Here is a 12,395-nt window from a genome sequence, read left to right on the forward strand (position 1 = left end):
TTTTCTGCAGCATTAAGCATGTTGTACTTTAAGAAAGTGTTTACTCTAGTTTTTCATGTTCTTTATAGATTTTTTTATCACTATTGATAACTTTTCTGGAATTGTGGCACTCACAGGGACTATTTTTTGTGACCCTTTTTTGGACATGCAGGGTTCATGTGACCAATCATTGCAGAGGCTCCATTTACTTTCAGTGTTGCTAACAGACTGTACAGAGAGAAGTCCTGCCCCTTTACTCAGGTCTGTTTCTTCTTCTTATGTAGAGTGTGATTCTTCATGAGCTCATGTGTTTTGGAGTCAATGAGAGGCAGAGAGAGAAATGCTGTGATTTCTGACTGATCAGAATCTAAAACTGCGTTAATGATTGATATGAAGCATGTGTGTTCGTGTAGCTATACAGTTTTTTCTTATCATGCCAGCCTGAAGTAAATCAGAATCAGTGATGTCAGAGACTTTGCTGGAGTGAATTTATAAATGTGTCGTCTGTGGTTTCAGGAATTCTTAATACAAAGCAAGAAACATTACAGCACAGAGCTGGAGTCTGTGGACTTCAAGACCAGGTCTGAAGAGGTCAGGATTGATGTCAACAACTGGGTGCAGCAACACACACCAGGTGGATCACATTTACACATGTACACACAATCACTTCATCTAATGTCCAGTTCAAGTTCACATGTTTTTCATAAGCAGGACTCACTGCTCCTGCTAAGTCCCTCTAAGGGGAGGAGTGTGCACCTGTAAGGATACCATGAAAATACTGAATACATGTTTTTTTTCCTTCTGGTGTTCAGAAGTGATGGTAGATGTACTTAAGATAGTTTTAAAGAGTGAAGAAGCTTTACAGACCTATGACCAGGGTTTGTCAAAGGGCTCCTTCCACCGTTATTCCTGATTTAACCCACAGTGGGTCAAGCTGTTTCAGCAGTGATCTCTGATCCCAGAACCACCTTCCTCAGTGTCTGTACAGTCCTCTGTTTACTTGTTCTTTTCAGCCAAACCCACTCACTGCTGCTTCTCATATATTTTTAATCTTCTTGTTTATGTATCTTCATTTGATATTTTATCTCAAAGTCGTCCTGTCCCAATGTCTTAGGTCAATATGAGTTTAGGCAGTTGAGTTTAATGAGTTCTGTGAAAGTTGGACTACAGCACAGCTTAAAATACCATCAGATTTTAATATTAACTCTTTCCTTCTATGAAAGCATTTTTGGCTCCCTGCCTGTTTGTGCTGGCATAGCATTAATGGTAGTCTCATTCACTTCCAAGGTGGCTGCCAGGCACCAGAATACTTTGTTTACATCCAGATACAGATGTGTTGACCTTGACTGAAAGCTAAGCTCAAGTATATGCAGAGCATTGAGGGTGTGTATGAAGGAATTTATAGAGAGGAGCGCCATCTTGTGGAACAGCACATGAATGTAACTTTACCTGCTTACCTCGTTTATCTTATCTCGTGTAGAAAAAGCAGAATTTGAAGTACTTCAATAATGAGTTGTTACATGTGTGCTGTAGTGATTAGCCAGAATTGCTCTGCATCCTTACTTGTTCTAAATATTCACATGTTGTGCTGATGAATAATATCTTCAGGTTTCACCAATAGTCAGAGAATATACTTCGATTAAACAGCATTTGTAAAACTCATCATGTTTCTCTAGCCTACAAAGGCTGAAAGAGTGTGGGGTCCATCATGTTTTCATAGATTTGTGGATGAAAACTTTGCTGCAGTCTTGGAGGCTTTACTTCTCAATGTTTACATTTGGTTTTACTTTGTTCACAGGTAACATCACAGAGGTGGTGGATGAAGATGATTTGAATGAACTGACCAGGCTGGTGTTGTTCACTGCCACCCACTTCAGAGGCAGCTGGATTAAAGATTTCTCGTGGTCTGAAACTTATGATGCTCAATTTTGGCTCAAGAAGGTAAAAGTGCTCATAAAAACAGAACACTGACTATGAAACTATAACCTTGTAAAGTCTATATACCATTGCAGTTGTGGTTGGTCAACATGGACAGTTTCAAATCATGAGCAAATATACAAGTAATATCTGTGAGCCGAAGCTCAGATTTCAGACTGCTCTAAAGGATCGGTTTCAGTTTTTCTGCTCTTACCTCTGCGTGAGATGTCAGATATTGGCCCCTCTGCCTCTGTTAAAGAGGGACAGCCAATCAAAATGGCCTCAAGAGGGAGGAGCTTTAAAGATGAGGAGCTAAAATTATTAATGTGAGACTGCATTAAGGCCCAGTGTGAGATAAAAAGTACTTTAATAAAAGTCATGAGAATACATCTGTGACTGGGAATAAGTATTCATGACACACAGCTTCAAAGGCAAATTTTTGTCTCTTTCATTTTCAGAGTCATTTAATTCACTTTTGCATCCAAGAAATATTTCAATGAATATATTAAAAAAATGTTTTTTTTAGGCCAAATGTAATTTCTTTTGTCTTCAGAATGACTCAAAGGCTGTGAAGATGATGAAACAGGAAGAAGACTTTGCGTGTACCTTCATCGAAGAAGCAAACTGCAAAGTAACCATCATATTTATCATATTGATATAAATCACTGCATAATCAGATTTCACTGAGAGACTGAGTGATTGCAATGTATGTGTATCAGTAGATTTATGTGCAGTAATGTTTGACACCCTCTGCTGGACAGATTCTAGAGATGCCTTACAGCGGGGAGGAAGTGAGCATGCTCATCTTTTTACCTGCAGAGATCGAGGATGATACAACAGGACTGGAGAAGGTAGAACACTTACACACTCGGGATGTTCCTGGTGACTCATTTCTTAGTCAACTACATAAAGAAAAAAAACTCAGACTAACCGAAAATGTCTAAAACTGACAAACACCCAGATATTAAGTGAAATTTGAAAACTGCTTGACGTCAAAAACTGTGTAAACAAAGTGATTTGAAACTTTTAATGACATTCTTGAATGAATCATGCTGCTTAACTGTGCAGGATCTCACATCGCACATTTACACTACACGTTATCCTTCAAACGGACGACAAAAGACAAAAACACTTCAAATATATTAACTATGATATGAAAACATGTTTCTACTAAAGATGCTCATTCATTACTGAAATATGAAAAAGTAACAACTGAAAAATGAATAAACTGCGGCTGAAAAGTGTGGCACATTGTGCCATGCATTATGTATGATGGATGTCGTTTGAGAATTCATGACAATCACTTCAATAAAAGTTTAAATTTAAAATATGAAAACAATAAATCATCCATCCATTTTCTTGTGCTTATCTGATGTTGGGTAGCAGGGACAGCAGCCGAAGCAGAGAAGTCCAAACATCCCTCTCTCCTCCAGCTTATCTGGTGAAATATCAAAGTGTTTCCAGTCTGGCTGATAGATATATTCTCTCCAGCAGGTCACAGTGTATGCCTGGTGGGAACACCTTACCCTGGAGGTGCCCCTTAACTGTCTCCTTTCAAGGAGTAGCAGCTCTACTCTGAGCCTTTTTGAATAACTAAACTCCTTTCAGAGAAAGCGATTTTCCGTCGGTTGCCGGTGTCATGGCCCTGTGAAGTGGAATGGACTCATGTGCAGAACCAAAAGACCGGAGGCTTGAAATGATTTGCAAAAACTTTTATTTACAAGAATTCCTAACTTAGATACTCAAGACAAAACAAGATTAAACTTTGTGCACAAGCGTGGTGTCTGTGAAGTGCTGGGCTTAGGCTAAGCATGGAACTGTCAGGTCACTAAACTGCTGAGGGCTGGAGTGGGGCAGGTGGAAACTGTGGCAGACCAGGGTCACTGAAACGAAGGACAGGATAATCAGAACGGTCCAAGGAGTTGTGAGAGTTTCCCAGTTTTATAAGCTGAGATGGCTTACGTGTTCGCAGGCGGGGATAAGCTGGAGGTGGAGGTGAGGCGAGGTCCGAGCGAGTACCGAGTCCTTTACGGGTGCGCAGGGAGGCAGGCTGGTGTGAATGGCAGTTTGCCTGAAAAGGATTAAGCAGCAGCTGACCGGAATCCAGAATCGTGACTATGGCAGGGTTTGGATGACGAGTCCAGGTGCCGATGAGGTTAGCAGACAATCTGGTGAAGACTCATTGTGTGTGTTGCTCCTAAATACTGCCAGAATAATTGCCCGCAGCTGAGGAACGGGGAGGGGCAAGAAGGGCTCCACCCAGAGGAGGAGAACTGATACTGTGGAAAGTTACTCACTCACCCAGACCATGACAGCCGGTCCTATTTTTTTCATCTTTAACCTCCTAGGACCTGGCGTCCACTAATGTGGACATCACATTTTGGGTTATTTAGACCAAAATACTCAATTTTGCTCTACAAGGGCCTGATATCGACTAACGAGGACATTATACTGCTACTGTTCTATCGACATTTTAAAAAAATATCCTCATATGTGGCTCTCATTTTCCTTAAAAACAAAAATTAGGTAAAAAAAAATAAAAATCTGGTAATTCTTTATTTTTACATTCATCGGGTCCCAATCAACCCAAATATCAAAGAGAAATTAAAAAATTCATGCTGTGGAAGAGTTCGAGTCTTAGGAGGTTAAGTAGCAATAATAGGTAATTAAATAAAATAATGTTAACAAAAAGGTCAGGCCAAGATTAACGAATTTATGGCATTTCTCAACAACAGTGCTCTATTTGGCGGCAGATGGCTGCATAACATTTAGGACACAAAAAAGTACAATTTATTGGTAAATTTACTTTATCAATAAAATGTAAACAGTAAAACTGATTAAATTACTAGTACATCTGATACTAACTAGTGACAATAGCAGTGATTACTTGACTAGTTGTGCACATCCACCAATACACATAAACAACACACACACACACACACAATCTCTAATAAGTGATATTGTTTCCATCCCAGCTGGAGAAGGAGCTGACCTACGAGAAATTTGTGGCTTGGACTCATCCAGGCCAGATGAGTACATGTTGTCTTGATGTGAGGCTGCCTCAGTTTACACTGGAGGAGACGTATGACCTGAACACAGTCCTGAGCAGCATGAGCATGGTGGACGTCTTTGATCACACAAAGAGTGACTTCTCTGGTGAGACATACGTTTGCAGTTTATTGATGTTTATGAACAGAGTGTAGAGCAACAATGCTCCAGCAGTGAAAGAGTTCTCCAAAAGACCATGGAGCTGCTTATTTCAGGAGATTGTTTGTTTTGTTTGATGATCATACTACCATAAATAGACATTTATTTATTCACTTCACATAAAATGTAATAAATAAATCATATAATACAAAAACCAATTATTCACATTTCAACTTTTAACTATTTAAATTTTCAGCTTTTTCCTTTTAAACAAATTTAAAGTGAAACAACACAAAACACTGCAAACCACAACACAATTAAATATAAATTAAAATATGAAAACAAAAAGAACATGCATATTCTTTGTCATATGGGCCTGCATGAATAAACTTTCTGAATCCTTTATCATCTGCAACTGAAAATAGTTGTGGATGATTACTATACCTTTCTAATGTGACGTTGTTGTCCCTGGCTCTCTTTCTCTGTCTCTCCCTCCCGCTCTGTTCCTGTGCTACTGAGTGTAACTACAGGAGCAGCTAACATTTGGAAATGGAAGCTTAAATACTGGAAACTCTGATAAGCTAATGCTGCTAATGGGCTGTGTTAAAATCAATATTTCATTCTCATTCTGTTGTTTGACACAATAACAAAAAATATATACTTGAGAACACATTGACGATTCAGCTGTGAATGTAGAGTTTGTCAGAGCACACAAATCCTGAGCATAGCAAAGTGGCCTACTTAGCATTAACTGCTCATGTGGTAGAAAGCAAGGCAAAACAGTATTAGCATTAGCTGCTAATGGCAGCCTACTTAGCATAAACTCCTCACATCGTTGTAAACCAAGGGAAAACGTATTAGCATTAGCTACTCTCATTGTTAGTAAGGGAAAACAGTGTTACCATTATCGGATAATGCTACGATATGAGCATTAGGTTGTAATGCGTATTTGCCTTAAATTAGACGTAGGCGCTAATTGCGGCCTATTTAGCATTAGCTGCTCCGATTGTTATAACCCAAGGGAAAACAGTGTTAGCATTAGCGCATAATGCTAATTCACATCAAAATAACATTAGCTGCTAACATCATCCTACGTAGCACTAGCTGCTCACATTGTTATAAGGCACAGGTTCCCAAAGTGTGGGGCCCGCCCCCTAGGGGGGCGCAGAGCCATTGCAGCCATTCAAGTACTATGCATTAAAGGATAACAGCAGTGACAAGCCTGCTCAGTTATTGTGGTCGAAATAGATCTCATGATTATGTAATGAAAAGAAAAAAGAAAAAAAGAGCGCTTGGACACTGCTAGCATAATGGACAGGTTTTTGACGGGGCTCCCACACAAACGCAAAGCAGGAGATGAAGCATCGCCAAATATGTTTCTAAACCAACTTCCTTCCAAGCCAAAGACAGGAAAATATGGTGAAGCATATCTTCCCTTTGGCTTCACCTGCACAAGTGCTAAGGTAGGCCTCCCCTGCAAAATTAGTTTCTCTGCGTCGGGAGCACACGCTGGGCTCTCCAAATCACGGACAAACAGTATCCCACATCCTTGATTTTTAGTTCACAAACACTTCTTGTAATAACTACTCCTGACATTTTGGACATGTTAGCTCTTTATGCAGTAAAGTTACAGTGGGATACAAAATGGTAAAAATGGCCTGTATTTGTATAGCGCTTTACTAGTCCCTAAGGACCCCAAAGCGCTTTACACATCCAGTCATCCGCCCATTCACACACAGGTGATGGCAAGCTACGTTGTAGCCACAGCCACCCTGGGGCGCACTGACAGAGGCGAGGCTGCCGGACACTGGCGCCACCTCTGACCACCACCAGTAGGCAACGGGTGAAGTGTAAAATAAACGTAAAATAATTACACCGTGACGCCTCTGCCTTTCTAAATGGAGAGACAGTAACTGCGTGTGTATATGTAAGCGTGTAAAAACTGCAGATAGATTAACAGTATTTTGTCTCTATCTGCCATTCTGCAGTTCATCTCATGTAAACATGTAAACATTAACGTGGCGCACAGCGTGACGTGAAAAGAGGCACATACCTTTGACGTTGCGTGACGAACTCTGTATTCCTCGTCCACACGTAAACGCAAAAAAGGAGTTTTAAATAATCTCCGTTTTCGGTGAATTACAACGCCGTTTACGTGTTGACGAAAATCCCAAACGCATAGAAACAGCTGCGTTTTCAAAAATACCCGTGTAGGTGTGGACGCAGCGTAAAAGAGTTAGTAGTATATTTTATTACTACCTGTAATTTATTGCCGTTTACTTGTATTTGCTTAATTGTTTATTAAATGTTTGAGGTGTGAAATAAACCGCAATGGAGTTTGTAAACAAAATATGGGTGCGTGTGTTTGGAGGATGTGTTTGTGCGGGGGGGACATTTTTCTTGTAAAAAAGGGGGGCCTGGCAAAAAAAGTTTGGGAACCACTGTTATAAGGAAAGGGAAAATAGTGTTAGCATTAGCTGCTCACATTGTTATAATGCAAGGGAAAATAATGTTAGCATTATCGGATAATGTTGACCTTGGCTCACTGGAAAAGTTCAGGACTCTGTTTGCAAAAGATTTAGGAGTGTTTCTCGATAGCTCTTTCTCATTTGAGAAACAAAGAAATTCTGTTATTAAAACCAGCTTTTTCCAGCTTTTTACACTGGTTACCAGTACGTCATAGAATCGACTTCTAGATTTTGTTGATTGTCTTTAAAGCTCTGAATGGATTAGCTCCATCTTATCTCTCTGACCTTTTAACAAACTATTTTTTGCAGTGGCACAAATCATTTGTGTGGCTTCTTATTTGATGCAGAACACCTGATTGTTCTGTAAATAGTTTGAAATGGTTGTATAAAAACTGCCTGAGGCCTCGGCTGCATTTTTAGGGAAATAGTTGTTGTTTGCAAAACTTGTGCATCATTTTTAAAATGTACAAAATGATTGGTTAAACATGTTTGTGGTTTTTCCAGTAAAAATGTGACTTTTTTCTCCTCTGATATTTTCTCCAATGACTGGAGATATGGTGTTGATGAATGTGTCAGAACTCATTCAAAGATATAACCCTCTGGAGAAATGGCCATCATCCAGTCTGTCCTGTTTCCATCAATCACTGTCTGGTTGGCCTCAGTCATGAAGCATGACGGGGTCAGACAATAAGGTCTTTAGAGAGGCTCATCTGTGCTGTCTTTCCTCCATCCAGGACCTGTAAAGGTCCAGAATGAGAGACAAACACATCTCTACAGACCTTTCACATCATGGAGATAAACTGTTCACATTTCTTCCTTCAGGCAGACGATACACAGTCTTGTTAACAAAAAACAGACACCACAGACATTTCATTCCCCCGGGCTTTCACTTTGATGAACACTGTGAATGTTCATGTGTATGAGAGCCATGTAATGTCCATGTGTGCATGCTGACTGTGCTGGTCTGACCCCCTCTTCCTTTCAGGGTGGAGCCTGCTGGAGTCCGATGGTTGAGACCAGGTCTGAGGAAGCGTAAGTGTGTTTTTAATGTGATTCATGAAAACAAAGCAGCACACATTCAACCATCTTCATCATTCTGATGTCAGGAGTCATCATCAAACTGTCAATCAATGAACAGATGATGGATCAATAACTGCAGCTGGATTGTGTTTGTTCTCTCCATCACAAAGCTCCAACTGTCTGACAACAACAGGAAGGAGCAGACCTGTGGAGCTGTGGGGGTGACAGCTGTCTGAGACGGAGCGTCTGCCTCTGCTGTGAGTCTCCTTCATGTTTCTCCACATGTATTATCTGTGTTTCCACCACTGGAGGGCGCTGTGGAGTATTGACGTGTGGGAACAGTAACCAATCACTGCAGTCTGAATGGTTCTCTTTGGTCATGTGACCATTTGACGTTTGATCAGTGTGTTCTTCAGTTTCAGGTCTGTTTCTGCTGACTGCTGCAGGTGAGCTGATGTTCCTACACTTGTCTGTCCTCATGATGACCTCTGACCTTTGGTGACCCTCAGTGACCTCTGTCCTCCTGTTACAGGTGTGTGTGTGTGCTGCTGCTGTCTGCTCTGACTGTTCCTGCAGGTGAGTTGATGATGAGGAAAAAACACTAATACATGAAAGAGGAGGAGGGAGGAAAGTCCTCCTTGATTAGAGAAGCACTCCTTAGAGGAGCTCTGACATGATGCAGCAGGACAGATGTTGTCAGTCTGCGTCACCTTTTAGATAATTTAGATAGATTTACATAAAGCACCTTGAGGTGACTGTTGTTGTGATTTGGTGCTATATAAATAAAATTGAATTGAATTTTAGATCCCCCTCATGTTTGGTCCTGAGCAGCCTGTTGGGGGTCATGCAGTGTAATGTTCTCAGAGCTTTTCTGCTCTCATTGACTGCTCAGAGTATTTGAACTAAAGCTCACACAGATACCTGCCTCACCTCCACAGCTGATCCAGGATCAGCAGTTGCAACCTTCCTACTGTGAGGGGACAGAGCTGACCACTGCTCCTCTGTGCTGTGTTTAATTGACCAACACTCCTCCTCTGCTTCTTCCTTCTTCAGATGGTCCTCCTCTTCTTCCCTGTGAGTCTGTGCTCAGACTCTTCTGCCATCTAGTGGTTCTCTGTCCGTACTGCATCTCCACTGGTCTGCTGCTGTCCATCTGCTGCAGCAGGAAGACACTGATCAAACTAGCCATCTCCATGGAGATGACCCAGCATCGCAGAGGTCAGGAACTGGATGAAGACTACGATGACATCACTGCTGATGTCAGCACTGAGCATGAACAACATTAGCTAATTGTTATTTACTAACTAATCTTAAAATGACTGTTCAGTACAGAAATGAAGCCCAACAATCATGTTTTACAGTCCCGTGGTCTCAGCCTCAGATACTCAACTAATCAAAGTGATGTCATGACAAAAATGAATGACCAACAAAACATTTTTTCTCCTTCATTTCTGTTAAACAATGCTGTATGTAACGTTTCTCGTGGTTAGTATCATGGTTGCTAGGCAACCTGAGCAGCACGACGAAGGCTAGACCGTCCCATTTCACAAGCCTCTCACTTCCGCACTTCTCGTACTTATAGTACGCACCGTACGTAGTACGCGTAGTGCGTGTACTTCAAGCGTGCAGACCCTGAATTGGGACACAGCCTATGTTAGGCAGGTGCTTTCCCGGCATTATTTTTACGAGTTGGACCAAGAAGGAGGCAGCATGTTTGTTTTAAATGAGTTGTTCAAGCGACAATGACAATAAAGATATTCATTCATGTATTCTTTTAAATAGTGAGCTCTGTGCTCCACTACACACGCACTGCCTGAAAAGTGTCTGCGTAGGAGTTGAAACGCAGTTTTTGTATCGATAAACTGTTTTTTAGTGTAGAAACAATTAGCAGTGGTAGATTCTGTACTAAGTCAAAGTCATAATCCTTAAACTCTACTACAAAAAAATTCAGCATCAAATTACACTTACATATCTAAAGTAAAACCAGCGGATATCCAGATCCTCTGTGGGGACTCCTAAAGGAAAACTTAGTGAAGAGGCTCATATCTAAATACGCGGGTAGTGCATTCAAACACTTGCGTACACCCTGCACTACACTGCATACTTTCAGTATCCCTGTTTTTATTTGTTCTTACTTCTTATTTAAGGTGGACCTATTCTGCTTCCAGCACAATTTTTTATTCCAATATACTAGAGTAGTTTGGCATGACCGGCAGCTCAAAATAACCCTTCTTTAGCCTATACTGGGCTTTGGTGAACCGAATCGGTTCATCGGCTATCTATAAGAAAACCAATTAAACCCCTCCCCCTTCAAGCCAGCTTACTTTTGATTGGCTCCTGCTCGTAAGCTGGAGTGGGTGAAGCTTCTGTATCTGCATATCTCCTCTCTATTACATCATACAGAGAGTTGAAAAAACTGTGCAAAACTGAGTGTTTTTGGATCAGTCGGAAGACTGAACTTTAGGCCCTCAGGTGTTACATTACACACACCGACCTCTTTATCAGCAGGTTTAACACAGGAACAGGATAAATATGACAGAAAATAAAGAAGAACAGAATAGGTCTCTACTTTCTGTCCCTGCAAGTCATAAATAGATATTTTCACATTAATTAAAATTTAATAAACCTGTAAATATGCACATAGGAATCAAAACCACTGTAATGATGATGATTCCTCTTCGTTTTTAATTGGTAATTTAATTTGGTATCTGAAGAGGCGGTTCAGTGTTTTTATAGGGACAGGTATGTAGCTTGAACCAGTCCATACACCACAGGATTTATAGCTAACCCCATCCATCGCTCATCCCTTAAATAATCTCAAATATCAAATTGTGACTTTTGACGAGACTCAACTTTTCTCTCCTCCTATCATTGATTAGATGGTCAGCGGGGGCGGGACGGCAGTGGCAGCAGGTGGAAAGGTTCCCCTCTCGCTGTTATCATGAGTCAGATCTGCAGGAAGCGCACGGCCTCAGACAGGAAGCCCTTAGGACGCTTCCTGTCGTGGACCTCGGACCGGCCTGGGATCCCCGAGGACGGAGAGTCGGAGATGAAAGAGGACAGAGGACCGAGCTCAGGTTTGTATTGTTCAAAGCAGCACGAGATTTTAACTTAGATTTTTTTTTAATGGGTTTTTAGTTCAAGGTTACACTGAGGGAAGGTTGGTGGTTTGAGCCCTGACTGCTCCGGACTGCATGCCAAATATCCTCGGGATAGATGCTAACCCCAAGTTGCTCTCCGATTGCATCCATTGGAGTGTAAATGTCAGATAGAAAGCCTTTATGTGAAGAAAAAAAGCGCTCGGGTGAATGACGCGCTTTAAGTGCTCAACTAGAAAAGCTGTATACGAACCAGTCTGTTTAGGAGAAGCAACCATACAGAGACCTTAAACAACAGCAGAAATACACATTAGACAACCAATTCAGGACAGAAAGTGACTTAAAAGATAAAAAATGACAATTTAAAAGAGAGAAAGAGAGAAAAATCCTAGTATTTCAAACATGTCCTAGTTTTTAGAGAGGAACGCATAAAGAGGTTGCTTTATTTTTTTTAAAAAAGGTGAGTGAAATCAGAGGTTCAGAAACAAAATACAGAGCTCAAGAAAATAGAGTTTACTGTGGAAAATCAGGTTACAGTGACATGCTGAGGCCTGTGGGTGTGTATCGTGTGTTTCAGGCTTTGCAACGTCAGCAGAGAGCAAGCGGGACGTCGGCTGGGGTCGAGTGTGTGTTTTCCTGAAGAGACTCGGGAAGAAAGGCGACAGCAGGAGCCTCAGTTTGGCTCACTGTGATCTGACGGCTACAGACCTGCTGGAGCTTGGTACAAAAACACACATACCTGTCACACAAGACAGACACGGTATCT

General features: G+C 41.2%; 1 protein-coding gene across 1 annotated transcript in view; it reads left to right on the forward strand.

Annotated features, from left to right (window-relative positions):
* Positions 1–195: 195 nt before the first annotated feature.
* Positions 196–12,395, forward strand: part of LOC102081800 (leukocyte elastase inhibitor) — a gene marked incomplete at its 3' end in the record, with an annotated part of 46,706 nt that continues 34,506 nt past the window's right edge. The window contains exons 1-5 of the mRNA XM_019356482.2: positions 196–240; positions 496–613; positions 1,778–1,920; positions 2,450–2,527; positions 2,658–2,747. Coding sequence (XP_019212027.2) covers positions 2,471–2,527; positions 2,658–2,747 — 147 coding nt within the window. The remainder of the gene's footprint in view (positions 241–495; positions 614–1,777; positions 1,921–2,449; positions 2,528–2,657; positions 2,748–12,395) is intronic.

This window comes from Oreochromis niloticus, unplaced genomic scaffold, assembly GCF_001858045.2.
Source record: "Oreochromis niloticus isolate F11D_XX unplaced genomic scaffold, O_niloticus_UMD_NMBU tig00008780_pilon, whole genome shotgun sequence".
NCBI lineage: Eukaryota > Metazoa > Chordata > Actinopteri > Cichliformes > Cichlidae > Oreochromis > Oreochromis niloticus.